Source organism: Chiloscyllium punctatum, chromosome 20 (genome assembly GCF_047496795.1).
Source record: "Chiloscyllium punctatum isolate Juve2018m chromosome 20, sChiPun1.3, whole genome shotgun sequence".
NCBI classification, from domain to species: Eukaryota; Metazoa; Chordata; class Chondrichthyes; order Orectolobiformes; family Hemiscylliidae; genus Chiloscyllium; species Chiloscyllium punctatum.
The window spans coordinates 30,181,792-30,201,031 of record NC_092758.1 but is presented as its reverse complement, the minus strand read 5'-3'; the positions used below and the strand labels follow the sequence as shown (position 1 = coordinate 30,201,031).

At 39.8% G+C, this 19,240-nt stretch overlaps 1 protein-coding gene across 2 annotated transcripts in view; it reads left to right on the top strand.

Moving 5' to 3' along the window:
* The window catches only part of LOC140491999 (organic cation/carnitine transporter 2-like), a 58,752-nt gene that overhangs the window by 20,807 nt on the left and 18,705 nt on the right, over positions 1–19,240 (top strand). For both annotated transcript variants that reach the window (XM_072590575.1, XM_072590576.1), the window contains exons 4-7: positions 5,244–5,415; positions 8,642–8,768; positions 12,707–12,807; positions 16,562–16,776. In XM_072590575.1, the coding sequence (XP_072446676.1) occupies positions 5,244–5,415; positions 8,642–8,768; positions 12,707–12,807; positions 16,562–16,776 (615 nt within the window). The remainder of the gene's footprint in view (positions 1–5,243; positions 5,416–8,641; positions 8,769–12,706; positions 12,808–16,561; positions 16,777–19,240) is intronic.

The following is a 19,240-nucleotide window of genomic DNA, read 5'->3' as shown; positions in this document are numbered from 1 at the left end:
GATAAACACAGTAGTATAACCAAGGCTGGAGGAAAGCATCTTCCATGACTCCATGAGTCACCTCACAAACTAAAGACTCTTCCAGTTATCAAGGTGAACAATAAACTACTGTACTTTTATCACACTTTAAACAACCAATATCAACTGGATTTCTTAATAAACATGACTATGGTTTTATTTTCAAAATAAATGTTTTTTTTAAATATAAATGTGTGTGTATACACCCACACAATATTTGGTGAAACTGCACAGCCAATAATATAGAAATATGAATGCTTATCTGTCTAACTATCCTCAAAAACATACCACACAAATATACACATATAATCTTTTCAGGAAAAGGAGGAAAAAAATATGAGTTTCTGTGCAGTGATTGGCTTTCTTAAATAAAACACTTTTGCCAATGGATTATTCTTGAAGGCAAAAGTATAAATGTTCCAGAGAATCCACAGGGATTTTATAAATATATTAAAGAAAAAAAAGTAACTAGGGAGAGAATAGGGCCCCTTACAAATCATCAAGGTAGCCAACATGTGGAACCACAGGAGAATTCTGATATTCTTGCTGGTATAATCACTGATCACCCATAGTTGTTCTTGAACTCCTGCAGACACATGTTCAGGAAACTGGGCAGCTTGTTCTTTGGTAAACGCAGCTTGTTCTTAGCAGACTCCCCGCCGACTGAACCAAGTGAAACCAGGACCTCTCAAATCCAATCTGGATACTTGTTCAAAACAGCCCCAGCCAGAGTCCTACAGCAAAGTATACAGTTATCACCAGACAGATTGTTTACAGGAAATATTGTTAAAAACACAAGTCTACTGTCCACAGTGATCTTTCACATTTTGCCTTAAATTCCACTTGAATTAAGTCCATTTGCCCCAATTATTCAATACACAAGTCCTCTAAGCATGTTAAATGGACATTACTGTCAAACATAATATAAAATGCTGCCATATTGTGACCAAGCTGTCCACAGGATCCTTTATAAGAAGATTTTGAAAGAACCCTACCTCTGTGCACAATGCAATGTTTATACGACTTTATCATTGATGGAGTTCCACAGTGTTCTCTCAAAAAAGTGTCTAAGTTTTAAGCCATAGTGTTAAGGGTTGAGATGATGAGGGATTTGTTAAGTGTGTATAAGAAAACTTTCTGATTCAGAATGTGGATGTACCTACCAGAGAGAGTGCAAAACTTGACCTCCTCTTGGGAAATAAGGCGGGGCAAGTGACTGAGATGTCAGTGGGGGAGCATTTTGGGGCCAGCGATCATAATTCCATTAGTTTTAAAATAGTGATGTAAAAGGATAGACTGGACCTAAAATTTGAAGTTCTAAATTGGAGGAAGGTTAATTTTGACGGTATTAGACAAGAACTTTCAAAAGCTGATTGGAGGCAGATGTTCGCAGGTAATAAATGGCTGGAAAATGGGAAGGCTTCAGAAATGAGATAACAGAGTCCAGAGACAATATGTTCATGTTAGGGAGGAAGGCAAGGCTGGTAGGCATAGAGAATGCTGGGTGATTAGAGGAATTGAGGTTTAGGTCAAGAAAAAGAAGGAAGCATATGTCAGGTTTTTCAGGCGAGATTGATTGAATACTAAGAATATAAAAGCAATAGGAGTATACTTAAGTGGGAAATCATGAGGGCAAACAGGGACATGAAATAGCTTTGGCAAATAGGGTTAAGGAGAATCCATAGGGATTTTATAAATATATTAAGGAACAAAGGGTAAGTAGGGAGAGAGTAGGGCCCCTTAAAAATCATCAAGGCAGCCAACGTGTGGAACTACAGGAGAATTACTAAACAAATATTTTGCATCAGTGTTTACTGAGGAGAAGGACATGGGAGGTATAGAATGTGGAGAAATAGATGGTGACATCTTGAAAAATGTCCATATTACAGAGGAGGAGGTGCTGGATGTCTTAAAACACATAAAAGTGAATAAATCCCCAGAACCTGATCAGGTGTACGCTGAAACTCTGCGGGAAGCTAGAGAAGTGATTGCTGGGCCCCTTGCTGAGATATTTGTATCATCAATAGTCACAGTGAGGTGCTAGAAGACTGGAGGTTGGCTAACGTGGTGCTACTGTTTAAGAAGGGTGGTAAGGACAAGCTAGGGAACTATAGACCGGTGAGCCTGACATCAGTGGTGGACAAGTTGTTGGACAGAATCCCGAGGGACAGGATTTACACACATTTGGAAAGACAAGGACTGATTAGGAATAGTCAACATGGCTTTATGCATGGGAAATCATGTCTCACTAACTTGATTGAGTTTTTTAGAAGAAGTAACAAAGATGATGAGGACAGTGGAGTGGACATGATCTATATGGACTTCAGTAAGACGTTCAAGGTTCCTCATGGTAAACTAGTTAGCAAGGTTAGATCACATGAAATACAGGGAGAGCTTGCCATTTGGATACAAAACTGGCTCAAAGGTAAGAAATAAAGGGTGATGGTGGAGAGTTGCTTTTCAGATTGGAGGCCTGTGACCAGTGGTGTGCCACAAGGATCAGTGCTGGGTCCACAGCTTTTCGTCATTTATATAAATGATTTGGATGTGAACAGAGGAGGTATAGTTAGTAAATTTGCAGATGACACCAAATTTGGAGGTGTAGTGGACAACGAAGAAGCTTACCTCAGAGTACAATGGGATCTTGATCAGATGGGCCAATGGGCCGAGGAGTTGCAGATAGAGTTTAATTTAGATAAATGAGGTGCTGCATTTTGGAAGTAAATCAGGACAGGAGTTATACACTTAATAGTAAGGTCCTGGGGAGTGTTGCTGAACAAAGAGACCTTGGAGTGCAGGCTCATAGTTCCTTGAAAGTGGAGTCGCAGGTAGATAGGATAGTGAAGAAGGCGTTCAGTACGCTTTCCTTTATTGGTCAGAGCATTGAGTATAGGATTGGACGGTCTTGTTGCAGCTGTACAGGACATTGGTAAGATCACTTTTGGAATATTGTGTGCAGTTCTGGTCTCTTTCCTATTGAAAGGATGTTGTGAAACTTGAAAGGGTTCAGAAAAGATTTCTAAGGAAGTTGCCAGGGTTTGGAGGGTTTGAGCTATAGGGAGAGGCTGAATTGGCTGGGGCTGTTTTCCCTGGAGTATCGGAGCCTGAGGGGGTGACCTTGTAGAGGTTTATAAAATCATGACTCGCATGGATACGATATACAGACAAAGTCCTTTCCCTGGGGTGGGGGAGTCCAGAACTAGGGGACATAGGTTTAGGATGACAGTGGAAAGATTTAAAAGGGATCTCAGGGGCAACTTTTTCATGCAGAGGATGGTGCATATATGGAATGAGCTGTCGGAGGAAGTGGTGGAGACTGACACAGCATTTGGATGGGTATATGAATAGAAGGGCTTTAGAGGGATATGAGGCAAGTGCTGGAAATGGGACTAGATTAGTCGGCATGGATGAGTTGGACAGAAGGATCTGTTTCTGTGCAGTACATCTCTTTGACTCTATTTCACCACAAATCAGCTAAATGTCAATTTTGGTGAGTTTCATACAGCGTGTTTGGTTCTGGGAGCCCTTTGTGAAACTTTTCACGCTGTTCTCTCAAACCTGCATCTTTATTTATGCATCACAATATTCTGGTGTGTTGCTTGTCTTATCTTCCCTCCCGCCTGCGATGGAAGTACTCACCACTGTTGTGACCTTCTGGGATCCTGGAAGCAGCACCACTGTGAAAGCCCAGCCGTGCATCATGACCTGCACTGCTAGCCTGGAGATAGCCTGCATACATGCACCACATTGGCAGGAACAAAAAGAAATGATTCTCAACATAAACAGAAGCACAACTGACCATTCATTGCACATGAAAGTGCACACTGTTAATGCATTCCTGTTTAGGAACCAGGGCTACTGGGGCCCAGAAAGGAGGACTTCAACCCTTTACTGAGGTATTCTTGCATTGTGTGACAGACAAAAGGCAGGGAGCCAACTTAGAAATGAATTAATTAAACCTTTCTATTTAACCCTTTAAGTACTAATGCTCAATATAAAACGTAGATTCATCCCTATTGGGCTTTGTTTGTTATTGGTTCTCTGGCCACATGGGTGTTATTCCTGGTGGTGGAATATTGAATAAAATCATTGCCATAAATGGTATTTTTACTATAAAATAAAATATACATTCTTTGCAACATTTACTATTTACTTCATCTACTTCAACTTTAACTTACTTCATTTAACTTCACTTTACCTTAGCTTTAACTGAATTTACATTTAACCCAAACTCTAACATTAACTCCATAAGTTTGGCTTGAAACAAATACTACCCTGATTCAAGTGAAGCGGCTAAATTTGTCTTGGTGTAGATCTTGCCTCGTGGTTCTTTGTCTTTTCTGAAGATTTTTTCAGGGCACGGACTTCTCAAATGCCGGTCTTGAAGGCTTCTCCTGAGAATCCTTTATTCTGCTAATTTTTATCACAAAAGTATGTGTTCCTCTTCCCAGAAACTCCTTTGGCACTCAGCTAATGAATTGATCTGATCACATTATTCAATCCCAACCAATGGAGTTTTACTGGTAAACACTCCCAAAAGTTTGTACCAGGTTGTTACATTCCATGCTCCATATAAGGTGTGGTGTTAGGAACTACATCATCTTTTCTCTTGTCCACGGTCATTAATTTCATTGTCAATTCATCTTCCTAGTCAAATCAGTATCCACTCCTTTGTCTGTTCAGCTGTTCTTCTCTCTCTTTGGGCTCTAAACCCACCTATTGTTTACTCCTTACCCTCTTCTGCCCCAGTGGATCTTCTGCATACAAACTGACACTTTCCTCACTACCATCACTTCTGAGGAAGGGTCACTCAGCCCAAAATGTTAACTCTGATTTCTCTCCACAGATGATGCCAGATACTGCTGAACCTTTTCAGCAATTTCAGTTATTGAGTCATTTTCATTTTTTCCCCTTTACTTTGGATAATAGTTTTACAAGTATTTTCACATCTTTTCTTCTTCTACTGAAAATGTGCCAGGTGACATTGTTTTCTTTCTTCTGTTGATGCTGCTTGATTGAAACATTTGGGAGGTACACATGATTCAAGATTTTTCATATAGTTTGGTTTGTAGATTATGCTTCGTCTATATTCTTCTGAATGAGTGAAAGCTTTTTTTTAAATAGACATCCAGATAATTTTTCTTCAAAATGACAATAACAGGAAGTGAAGCAAAAGTAGGAATTAACTCACAATTGCTATTATTCTGGATTTCTTCTTTATACAGGATCAGAACTTCTGGGAAAATCCATTCGGGCTATATTTGGTATTCTAGGTGTTTGCATTTCGTTTGCAATTGGCTACATGACTCTGCCTTTTGTTGCATACTTCATTCGAAATTGGAGGATATTGCTTTTCACACTGTCTCTCTCTGGCCTAATATACATTCCTATGTGGTGGTAAGTAGGAATTAAAATGATGGCGCCGGTAGATCAGAACTTTATTTGCCATTAACTACTGCCAGTGATTTAAATTTTAAAAAAGAACATGAGACTATTTCAGGCATGTGGGTGGGGATCAAGTTTGATAGTGTATTAAAAAGGTATATTGTGTCTCCTTAATTGCGATGGAAAATTCAATAAATGTAACTTCCACTTTCGCTACCTAGAATATAACCGACTGGGATCAATTTTCAGCCCACTAAAATACTCATACATTTTGTTCCAGATTGAAATTAAAAATTAAATAGGTTGTAAAATTGGCAGATGATCCCTTCTAATTGAGTAAAAGTTGGAAGAACTGTGGATGCTGCAAATCGGAAACAAAAGTAGAGATTGCTGGAAAAGTTCAGCGGGTCTGGCAGCATCTGTGGAGAGAAATCAGAGTAAATGTTTTGAGTCGAATGACCTTCCTCAGAATCCTTCTAATTGATTGCAGTCCAGGTAGAGACTGCTTCCAAGATAGTTGGGAGGTAAGCTCCCAAACAAATTTCAGCTTTCATAGTCACAATTCAGGACCAATGTTCCCTCCAAGCTGTGGGGTCATATATACTTCTCTGGTGAGTATTGCATTCAGTTCTTGTTTGCATGTTGGTGCTGCACACAGAACTTGGAGCAGCAGGAGAATTAGCGAAACATAATTCAGAACTTCAACAAGCTACATCTTAATGCCTTGAATCATGTAAGTGAAATGGAAATTCTTTTCCTCTTTCCTGTATCCACAATGGACAGGTGAGACTCGAGTTCCTTTATTCATTGTATTCAAACATTTGTGTAGTGGTGAATACATCACAATCAAACTGAGGCATAATTTCTCTGGTCTGCCTGTAAACAAAGATTTTATAATTCATGTAGATTGATCACTTGAACAAGTGGTTTCCTTTGGCAGCTATCCAATTTGAAACCCTGCACAAGCTGTTCATGCACAAACTATTGTAATCATTAGCCAATCAAATTGATGTTCATTTGAATATACTGTACTGGCCATTTAAACCCATACAACATTTGGAATTTATTGACATCACCTCCTACTGCATTTAAAATCCTAGCTCCATTCTTCTGGTATCTCTTAACCCCTTTTGTACCAAGCAGATAGCGATAACATACGCACATCTTAACCAGTTCTAACAGTGTGCGCACAGACTATTGATGAACTTTGCTGTAATCTCCCCCTTTCATGAAAAATTGACCATGGGCGAACTATTAGAAATGTCTAACTATTGGAAATCTGTCTTATAATTCAATGAATGATCTCTCAGAAATAGTGGACTGTTGGTACAGTCAGATCTCCAAAGTTTAAACTTTTGGTGATTTGGCTCAAAGGATCAAACAAAAATATTTCAAGTTTTAAGACAAAACAAAATAAAAGCAACATTAACTGAGTATTATTTCAGTCGGTACCTTATATTTTAAAAGGCAGAAAAAAGATCCATCAAACATCTAAAATGCCCAAAGTCCCTGTACAATGTTTATACATAGTTCTGTCCCTTTTAAGAGACTACTTCATTCTCTGGGAACCAGTCAAAACTATTTTTCTTTAGCTGTTCTTCCCTTTTTAGCCAGAAAACATCTATTCTCTGAGCTGACTTTCACATATAAGATGAATTATAGCTCTCTTCTTATAATCAAATCTAGATAAACCTTCCAGTTCCAATTAAACCCTCACAAACTCAGTTTCTTCAAATTGAGCATGGGCTTCCACCAGCATCATGCTTGGTGAACAAAAGAGATTTGTTGCCTCAGTCTCCCTGCTTTCCCTCTCAGAATTTTGTAGACTTCCCTGTATGTGAGGTTCAATGAATCACACAAAGGTGGCTTACTGCATTTGGAATATTGTGAGAAGTTTTGAGCCCTGTATCTAAGGAAAGATGTGCCTGCCATGGAAGGGGTCCAAAGGAGGTTTACAGGAATGAATGGGTTTGTTATATGAGGCGTGGTTGAGGACCTTGGGTCTATACTCGATGGAGTTTAGAAAGATAAGAGAGGATCAGATTGAAACTTACAAAATACTGAGAGGCCTGGATAGAGTGGATATGGACAAGATGTTTCCACTGGTAGAAGAGATAGGATCTAGAGAGACAGCTTCAGAATGAAGAGATGACCCTTTAGAACTGAGATGAGGAAGAATTTCTTCAGCCAGGGGGTAGATAATCTGTGGAACTCTTTGCTGCAGAGGGCATTAGAGGCCACAAGTTATTGAAATTATTTTAAATAGAGATGGGTTTTTGATTAGTGAGGGGATCAAGGGTTAAGGAGGGAAAGCAGAAGAATGGGATTGAGAAAACCATGATCGAATAGCAGAGCAGACTTGATGGGCCAAATGGTGTAGTTCTGCTCCTCTGTCTGTGCCTTATGCCAACAGAGCCTGAGCAGCAAGGCTGAGTTCGGTAAATGAGGAAGTTTTAAGGATTGCTAACTTTCTAAAACCCAGTCAAGTTTGCTGTAGGCATTTAACTTAATTGCGGCAGTAAATTATAGTTTATTTCAATACGTAGGTGATAAAGAACTCACAAAGAGCTGCAAGGCATTCACTTAGACTGGTGAATTGGTTCCCTTACAAGCAGAAACTGAGACAGATCATTGGAATCTCTGATGCATAAAGTGAGTCACAGAAAAGTGGCACCTGAACGCTCAGTGCAGCAAAACCGACTGAGAAAGTCTGAATTGATAAGTGAAAGAAGAGCTGCAGTGAGGGAGGAAGTATGATCTGCCCTTTTCCTAGAGGGTGAGAGAGCTAATTAGAGCAAGAGCTGAAACCTGGAGTCATTAAATAGGATTGCAGTTGGGTGTTTGTTAATGTTGAAGTTTTTCCTGCTGTAATGTATGCAATTTAAAGCCCTAGATTCTCCATTCCGTATCAGGCTAAAGTTGTCTAAAAACAAAGATCAATACCACCTTATCCTTTCTCTTTAGATGACCTTGGAGTATATTCCATGTCAGAATAAGACACTTTTCAAGATTAGCAGTGGCACACATAATCCAGACATTTCTATCATCCTGTCAAATTCTGTATTATCTCTCACACACATTTCTAAATCCACTCCTTGATTTGAGCAAAGTAATTCTGATCTGTTAATATGTACCATTATGGAATGTTTACCATTATTATTAATTGTCCAAATCCTTTCTGTGACCTTGGTACTCTTTTTAGTATTTTTTATTGAAAATGAAAAATTTTTAATTTAAGGTTTGTTCCTGAATCTCCGCGCTGGCTGCTAGTAAAGGGAAGGGCAAAGGAGGCTGAAGCAATATTCCGACACATTGCAAAGAAAAATGGTATCACTCCTCCAGAGGTGTTCTTCACTGATCTTGAGGTACAAATAGTCAATATTATGCTTGTTTCCTGTGTGATTGCTGAACTCTTTAATAATGATCTGCTCTTTCATCACCACCAACATAAAAAGTAAAACTTGTTTCCATAACTTTGAAGCTGTATTTAACCAGTGCAATTGTCTTGAAGGGGTAATAGAAACAAGAAAATGTGTAAATTTACTCAAAGGAAAATATAATGTAGACACAGAATTCAGTCTCCATCTGCGTGCACTCCAATACACATCGTTTCGAACCGATGGAGCAGTGCACAGTGACTCCATCCTGGAAAGTCTGTAATTTTACGATTTAAATTCAACCTTGAATAAAATCATTTACCAGGAGTTGCTGTGAGCTGTGACATTTGAATTGATAAATGAGGGACATTTTCTGAGTGAATCTCTATACTTCTTAGAAACCAGTCGAAGTTTCCAGAGAAAGATATCTGAACACCAAGGGCCTGGCTAGCTGAAGAGGATCATCTTAACAGCAGAATTGGGAGGCAAAACCACTGAACTGACTTTCCAGTTTTTCTTTCTATCCTTACCAATAGTCTGTTTTCAGTATTTCACTGTAGGGGAGTTTATAAGAAGATTAGAGTTTTATCATTTTATATGGTTTGTATCTGATTTGTCATAGAGCCATACAGCATAGAAACAGATCCTTTGGCCCACAATGTCAATGCTGTCCCACAAACATCAAACTTTACTAGTCCCATTTGCTTGCACTTGGTCATCGCCTACTGTGCCATGGTATTTTAAGAAAAGATTTAGATGCTTCTTAAATGTATGAGAGTACTTACCACCACCACCACTGCCCACCTCTTCCTCCACTACATTGATGACTGCATTGGCACCACCTCGTGCTCCCGCGAGGAGGTTGAGCAATTCATCAACTTCACTAACACATTCCACCCTGACCTCAAATTTACCTGGACCATCTCTGACACCTCCCTCCCCTTCCTGGACCTCTTCATCTCCACTAATGACGACCGACTTGACACCGACATTTTTTACAAACCTACCGACTCCCACAGCTACCTGGATTACACCTCTTCCCATCCTACCTCCTGCAAAAATGCCATCCCGTATTCCCAATTCCTCCGCCTCCGCTATATCTGCTCCTAGGAGGATCTGTTCCACCACAGAATACACCAGTTTGCCTACAGAATTCCATGCAAGGACTGCCACAAACACTATGTAGGACAAACAGGAAGAAAGTTAGCCACCAGGATACATGGACACCAGCTAGCCACAAAAAGACACGACCCTCTCTCCCTCGAAGCCCTACACACAGATGAAAAAACCATTTCGACTGGGACAATACATCTATCCTGGGACAGGCTAAGCAAAGACATGCCAGAGAATTCCTTGAGGCCTGGCACTCCAACCACAACGCCATAAACAAACACATAAATCTAGGTGCCATCTATCAACCCCTCAGAAAACGAACAGGAAATGACATCACCACAAACCCCAGGAACCCCATCCAGGAGAAAGATATATAAATAGAAAGCAGGAGACAACAGCTTCGCTTCACTTGGAGGTTGCCACTGATGATGTTACCTAGCCAAGTAATGAAATATCTGGATATCAAACCTACAGCTCAGCGAGCAAACCTACGCCCTAAACCTCAACCTGAGCTACAAACCTTCACAAACCTTGCAATAATCCAGAATCTGGTTTCCAGCATCTGCAGTCATTGTTTTTACCCTGTGTTTTTCACCACCCTGTCTTCCTGTTCTGATATCTTCGGGAATCTATGGACTTGTACACTAAGGTCCCTTTGTTCCTCAGTACTCCCCGTTCATTGTGTATATATCCTTCCCTTATTAGAGCTTCCAAAATGCATGACTTCAACTTATCAGGATTAAATTCTATCTGATATTGTCCTGCCCAATTTAATAGCTGAATAGAATCAGGATGTAGCCTGAGACCATCCTCCTCACTAACAACAACATCACCATTTTTGTGTCATCTGCAAACTTACAAATTAAACCTTCTGTATACATATCCAAGTTGTTAATACAGGTAACAAATAGCAAGAGTGCCAGCACCAATTCCTGTAGTACACCGCTGGCCACAGGCTTCCAATTACAAAGGTCTCCACCATAATCCCTTGCCTTCTGTTTGCACACCAAATTTGGGTGCAGTTTGCCAACATGACTTGAATTCTGAGGGCTCTTACCTTTTGGACCAGCTTTACACGTGGAACCTTATCAAAGATGTAAAGGACATGTAAATCACATCAACTGCACAACTCTCATCAATATATTTCGTCATCTTTTCAAATACTCAACGAAATTAGTCAGGCAGAACCTCACTCCAACAAATCCGTGCTGACTCTTTCTGATTAATCCTGCTTTTGCGAGTGTTGATTTATCCCTGTCCATTAGAAGCTTTTCAAATATTTTTCTACCACTGACATTGGACTAACTGTTCTGTAATTACCCTGCCTATCCCTGGTGCCCTTCTTGAACAAAGAAACCACATTAGCTCTCCTCCTGTCACTTGGCACTTCACCTGTGGCCAGCAATCACTTCCCTTGCCTCCCTTTAGCAGCCTGGGACACGTTTCATCAGGTCCTGGGAATTTGTACACCATTATGCTTGTTAAAACATCTAATACCTCCTTATTAATCTTAAAATGCTCTATAAATTCACCATCTTAACTGAAGTACGTGCATGTCAGCCTTTGTTTGCAGGCTAGGTGGATTAGCCATGGGAAGTGGAGGGTCCAAGGGGTAGGGGCGGTGGTTCTGGATTGGATGCTCTTCAGAAGGACAGTGTGGACTTGAAGGGCTGAATGGACTGCTTCCACACTGTAGCGATTCGATGGGTCTTCAACACCCTTCAAAATTATCAATACTGCAATGTTCCACCTCTCTATCATCCCTTCCCCATGCCCCTTATCACACCTGAAACTTCTATACCCTGGAATGTTGCTGCCAGTCCTGTCCTTAAATCCAGGCTTAAGAACAACATGGAGAAGTGGAATTAGTTCATTAAAGGTTGTGCCACAGGTGATCAAGACTCGAAAAAAGCTCCAGACTAGGATTTGATTTCCATAAGGGTGAAATTTAAGTAGATGATTATACTGAATTTCTTAATGACATCACACTTAAAGTATTGTGTGAAATTCTAGTTGCCATACTACATAAAAGATAGAGGCATTGGACAAGGTGGAAGATGATTTACAAGGATAACACCAGAAATGTGTGGATGTGCATATCAGGAAAGAATTTACAGACTGGGTCTCTTTTCTAAGGCTTAGTGGTGATCTTGGAGAAAGTGAGGACTGCAGATGCTGGAGATCAGAGCTTAAAAATGTGTTGCTGGAAAAACACAGCAGGTCAGGCAGCATCAAAGGAGCAGGAGAATCGACGTTTCGGGCATAAGCCCTTCTTCAGGAATGTGGTTATCTTGGTTAGTGCTGATCTTGTTAAGTTCTTTAAAATTATGACATGTTTTGATAAAATGGATACAGAAGGAATGCTTCTGCTTTGGAAGCAGCAGAACTAGAGGTCATCACAAGATAGTCGCCAAGAAATCCAGTAAAGAATTCACAATAAGCTTGTGTATCCAGAGTGGTGAGAATGTAATACTTGAATCAAACAGCACATACTCATTTAAGGGGATGCCAAACAAGGACTTGAGGGAGAAGGAAATAGAATTATGATCAAATCAGAAAAGGAGAGATGAGAAGAGGCTTAAGTGGTAAGTTATAGGTAGGCCAAATGGTCCATTTCTGTATAATTCTTGTAATAGTAATATATAATGAGTTGCTTTTAATGAGAATCTGTGCTGAAACAAAGTACAGAACAGCTTTTATCTGTACTGTCACCATTCCATGGTTTTGCTGCTTATTTGAAAGACAAGCAGTTGGTAATAATATGTTTTCAAATAATTAATACCTCTACTTAATCCTCTTGGCTTTCTTTCCAGCTTGAAGATTTGAAGGCTAAAAGTAAACAATCATCGACAATTATTGATTTGTTTAAAAGCCCTAATATCCGAGCCATCACTATTGTAAACTTTCTGTTATGGTGAGTATTCAGACTCGTAACAGAATACAGGGATGGAGGCTATTCAGCCAATCAAGTCTGTAGTGTTTTGTTAGAACAACAAACTAGCTAATCTCACTCCTCTCTTACATATCTCCTTGCTTGTTTTTTGAAACATATTGTTGAATCTGTATCCAACCCACAATTAGGCAGTATGTTCTAATTCCTGATCACATTTTTAAAAAAAATGTAAATGTGGAATGTGAGGATTACTGGCTGGGCCGGCATTAGTTGCTTATACCCAGTTGCCCGTGAGAAGGTGGAGGTGAGCTGCCTTTTTGAATGGTGCAGTCCATTGGTGTAGGTAGATCCACAATGCCCTTGGGAAGGGAGTCCTAGGATTTTGACCCAGCCACAATGAAGGGACAGCCATAGGGACAGGTTCTGGATTAGTGGTGCTGGAAGAGCACAGCAGTTCAGGCAGCATCCAAGAAGCAGTGAAATCGACGTTTCGGGCAAAAGCCCTTCATCAGGAATAAAGGCAGTGAGCCTGAAGCGTGGAGAGATAAGCTAGAGGAGGGTGGGGGTGGGGAGAAAGTAGCATAGAGTACAATGGGTGAGTGGGGAGGGGATGAAGGTGATAGGTCAGGGAGGAGAGGGTGGAGTGGATCGGTGGAAAAGGAGATAGGCAGGTAGGACAAGTCCGGACAAGTCATGGGGACAGTGCTGAGCTGGAAGTTTGGAACTAGGGTGAGGTGGAGGGCTTTTGCCCGAAACATCGATTTCGCTGCTCCTTGGATGCTGCCTGACCTGCTGTGCTCTTCCAGCACCACTAATCCAGAATCTGGTTTCCAGTATCTGCAGTCATTGTTTTTACTGCTATAGGGACAGGTTGATGAGTGGCTTGGAGGGGAATTTCCGGCCGATGGAGTTTACATTTTTTTATACACCTGATCTTCTATTCGGGAGTGGTTGTGGTTTTGGAAGGTATTGTCTGAGGAGCCTTGGTGAATGTACCAATTGTAGATGGCACTTACTGCTGCCACTGAATATCAGTGGTGTAGGGAGTGGATAATTGTGGATGTGGTGCCAATCAAGTGGACCATATTGCCCCAGATGGTGCCAAGCTTCATGAGTATTGTTGGGGATGCACTCATCCAGGCAAGTGGGAACTATTCTATCATATTCCTGACTTGTGCTGTTTAGATGGTGCAAAAGGCTTTGGGCAGTCAGGAGGTGAGTTATTCACTGCACGATTTCAAGCTTTGAACAGCTTCTGCAGCCATATTATTTATATTGGCAAGTCCAGTTCCGTTTCTGGCTGATGGTAACCTGACAGGATGTTTATAATGGGGGATTCAGTCATGTTAACACTATTGAATATCAAGGTGGTGATGGTTAGATTCTCTTTTCCTGGAGGTAATTATTGTCTGGCACATGTGTGGCACAAATGTAACTTGTCACTTGTCAACCTAAACCTGGGTTTTGCCCACATCTTGCTGCACTTAGGCATGGACTGCTTCAGTACCTAATGAATTGTGAATGGCAAGCATCCCCACTTCCGACCTAATGATTGCAGGAACCAGTTGAAGTTAGCTGGGATGAGGTCACTACCCAAAGGAACTCCTGCAGTGATGACCTAGAACTGAGATGACTGACCTGCAACAAATGGAACAATCTTCCTTTGAGCCCAGGTCTTACTCCAACTTAAAGCAGATTGCTGGAAAACCTCAGAAGATCTGGCAGCATGTGTCGGGAGAAAGTAGAGATAACATTCCAGGTCTAAATTCTGACGAAGGGTCTCTGGACCTGAAATGTTAACACTGCGTTCTTTCCACAGATGCTGCCAGACCTGCTGAGTTTTTCCAGCAATTTCTGTTTTTGTTTCTGATTCCCAGCATTTGCAGGTTTTGTTTTTTTTAAAAATAAATTGTCCTCATAAAGCCACACACCGGCAGCTACCCTACAATACGGTGGTGGAAAACTGTGTTCTTGAACCACTGAAACCTATTTGCTGTAAGTAAACCTAAAATGCTAGTAGGGAACCTTGCTGCTCATTCAGTTAGGGCTACCATGCAAATTCAATCTAGCGGTTGGATTCCAATCTGTTGGTTTAGGTTTGAAAAAATCTACGGGTTTCTAGAATCTGTCCAGAGTATCTTTAAGGCTATACACCATGCAATTTGGGGAACAACTATCAATAAAGAAAAAAAACTAGGGAAACTAAGCGGGTTAAAAGCCTGATAGGATGAATCTTCAGACATTACATAAAGTAGCTACAGAGGTAGTGAATGAATTGGTGTTATCTTCCAAGAATTCCGAGGTTTTGGAACAATCCCTGAAGATTAGAAATCTACCAGTGTAACACTCTAATTCACATTGTACAGAAGCAAAAAAGTTGTCTTAAAGCCAGTTAACTTGTGTTATTAGTGAAATGTTGGAGTCTAATAGAAAAGCTGTAACAGCAAACCATTTAGAAATATATAATGTTTTCAACAGAGTCAGCTTGGCTTCATGAAGAGGAACTCATGCCTGAAAATGTTGTTAGAAATCTTTTCAGAGGTGGCAAACAGGATAGATAAGGAGGAGCAGCAGGTGTAATTTGTTTGGATTTCCAGAAGACATTTTATTAGGTACCTCATATTAGTTTTTTTTTAAAAGATACAAACCCATGGTGTTCGAGGTGGTATATTAGCACAGACTGAGAATTGGCTAACTAAAAGAAAACAGAGTTGGGATGAGGAAAGCATTTTCAGCATGGCAATCTGTAACTAATGTTGTGCCATAGCGATTAGTGCTGGAACAACAATTATTTACAATATTTAATAATGATGAAGGCAGTGAATGGACCACAGCCAAATTTGCGAACATTTAGGAAGGCAAGTGGTAAGGATGATGCGAAGTCTACAACGAACATAGACAAAAGTTCAGTGAATATGTTTAATTTGACATGATTTTACCTAATGTGAAATTATGCATTTTGGCAGGAAGAATAGAGGAGCTGGATATTATTTAAGTAGAGATAGATGGCAGAAAGTTGCAGCACAGAGGGATTTAGGAGTCCTTGAACATATTTAAAATAAATGTTAGTATACAAGCAACAAGAAATAGGGAAGACAAATAGAATGGTGGCTTTTATTTCACAAGGAGTGGTATACAAAATAGAGAGTTCTTGCTTAGACTGTACAAAACACTTTTCAGACCACACTTAGATAAATATTCACAGTAATCTAAGGAAAGACATATTGGCGCTGCAGGCAGTCCAGAAAATGTTTACCAGGTTGATCTCGGGTATAGAGGGATTTTCTTATGCAGTGGCATTGAGTAGACTGGGCCCATACTCAGTGGGGTTTAAAAGAATGAAAGGCAACATTATTCAAACATCATTAATTCTTAGGCAGCTTGCCAAGATAAATATGGAGAAGTTACTTTCATTCTGGAAGAGTCTAGGACCAGAAAGCATAATCTCCAATTTAGGCGACATCCAGTTAAACTAATGTTTCTCTCAGTGGATGTTGCCTGACCTGCTGAGTATTTCCAATAGAAATGTTATTGGTTCTGAACTGAGGCAGAGAGGAAATTTAGAAAGCTAGTTGCTTGCACAGAATTTCCTTGATTAATCCTGATCTGAGTCCAGGATATGAGGAACAAATCTCCTGGTAGGAAATGTTAGGTGGAACAGCAAGCACAAATGAGAGAAAGAAAATGGTAGTAAAACAAAATTGAAAAAAAAATGATGTTGGAGGAGGAAAGTTTAAAAATTATATTACAAGTGGAATTTATTGTTTTGTTGCAGGATGATTATAACAAGTATATATAATGGCCTGTCTTTGAACACATCCAATCTCCATGGAGATGATTACTTGAACTGCTTCTTCGCTGGTGCCATTGAAGTTCCGGCCTATATAGCATCTTGGATTTTCATTCAGCGGTTTCCCCGACGGCTCAGCCTTACAGCCATACTTTTTCTTGGTGGAGTTGTCTTTTTCTTCATCCAGCTCATACCTTCAAGTAAATGTTCTCAGGGCAGCTACGTTTATCAGAACTTGTTTTTTTTTGTTAAATGACATAAATCTGCATTTCTTGATAAATTCAAAAACACATCCAATGCTGGCCTTAACAGCTTATAGCATTATAACACACTGTTCCGCAAACTGAAGATCCATCACAATGTTGCTGATCTTAATTGTACACTAAGAATGGTGGACTGAGCAGAAAATAGTGAGGAAGGGAAGATTGATGGAAAACTGACCTCAATAGATTCCTAAAATCCTCAGCATTGACATCAAAATGTAGAAAATAGGAGTAAGCCATTTGGCCCATTGAATTTGCTCCACCATTCAGCATGATTGCCTCACCCCTCTTTTTACCTCTTTAGCCTCTAGAAGTCTAACTTTCTTTCTAAGTATATTCAGTGACTTTGCCTGCAGTTTTCTGAATTAAAGAATTCCAGATGTGAACCACCCTCTGAATGAAGACATTTCTTCTCATCTCAGAGTAAAGTAGCTGTGTCCATGTGTCCTGAGACTGAGATCCCTTGTTCTGGACCCCTTGGTTAGGGAAACATCATGCCTGCATCCATTTTGTCCAGCCCTGTTAGAATTGTGCATGTTTCAATTAGATCTCCACTCATTCTTCTAAACTATAGTGAACCTAGTCCAAAAATAAATGTCAGAAGTGGAAGAAGATCTGAATTGTCCAACTAGCGTTTCATTGTTAGTTTTACCAAACTATGTAAATCCTTATTATCTTATCAAAGAAGAAATGTGGAACTGCTGACATTTATTTTAGTTTTATTGCTATCAAATTTGCATTAGACTCAGCATTCTCTTCAAACATAGGATACATTATGCTGTGTATTAAATTTATTCAGTGTATACCCAATGGTGTGCACCCACCAATCTCACTAACTTGTGCCATTCACTCACATCAGTGAACTCACAGGTGTAACTGTGTAACAGACGTGATATCTATAATCTTAGAATTACCATATTTTCATGCAATAAGCTCCGGACCTCTACCATACAGTAACTGAACATTAAACTTGCCCCTAAACATTTGACCAATTACTTCTAATGTGGCTTCTAGTTATTGAACTCACAGTTAACAGAAATAGATTGTTGCTTTCATACAATCTAGTGGCCTCAATTTTAGATACCTTAATTCAATTTCCTCTCAATTTCTTAAAATCCAAAGGGGAAACAAAAAAAAAGCCGAGTCAAACTCTCCTCATTGCTAGAATTCTCCACTCAAGGCAAAATCTTCATATCCTTCCTGGAATGCGGTGAATAGAACTGTTTGCAGTATTCTCATTACTATGTTTATTATCAACGAGTATTTTTATACAATTCTGGCGTAAATTCACTCCTGTTGTATGCTATGCCTTAACTAATGAGGGAATATAGTCTGAATGTCATCTTAAGCAGGTAACTTATCTGTTCTGTTGCTTTCAAGAGTCATTGAAGATCCATTGGAGAGCAAGTTCTCTTGTTCCTCTACACATACAACTACCCATTATATATTTACGTTCTATTTCCTGTAAGTCTTCTCCAAACACATTGCCTCACAATTTGCTGGATTGAATATCATTTGCCACTTTTCTGACACCTTGACTAATACTTGATATCATCTTGCACTGTACAGCTTCTATCCATATTAGCAACCATGCAGCAAATTTTCATAACATTTGCAAGCTTCAGTATCATGACAGATTAGATTAGATTAGATTATTTACAGTGTGGAAACAGGCCCTTCGGCCAATATTCCCTACATTACAATCGAATGTCATTGCTCTGTGCCACAAATAACAAGAGCATCCAGTACTGAACCCAGAGGAAACCACCTTCAAAGAACATCAGCTAACTTTTACTGTTTGCTCCTTGCCATTTAACAAATTTTGAATACAGTTTGCAATTTTCTCCTGGAACTCACAAGCTTAAGATCTTCTGATCTGTCTGCAATGTAAAACCTTGTCAAAAGCTTTCAGAAAATACATGCAGGCTACAACTAAAATGCTTCCTTCATCAACTGTCCTTTTTACCACCTCAAACCATTCAGTCAAATTTGTCCAAAACAACTTTTCCTGAACAAATCCATTCTTAGCTAGTCTATGACTTTTAAAAAGGATAAGTTATATTATCTGAGAGCATTTTCCAATAATTTCCTCATCACTGAGGTTAAGAAGATTGGTTTAAATTACTTGGGCTATATCTTCCTTGACTTTTAAACCAACAGTACAATGTTAGCTGTTTGCTAACCCTCCAGCCTCCTGGATTGGAGAATCATAGTCAGATGCTTGCAGCATGTTCTCTTGCTTTGCTTCGCAACCTGGGGCACAATTCATAAAATCTAAACACTTCAAAATCTTCACACTCAATTTGTTTATATGTCCTTATATTCATTACTGATAAATACAAAGTACCTTTGACATAGCCTGCTCTTTCACTTTAAGCTAATGAACTTGAGAAGAAGTCTG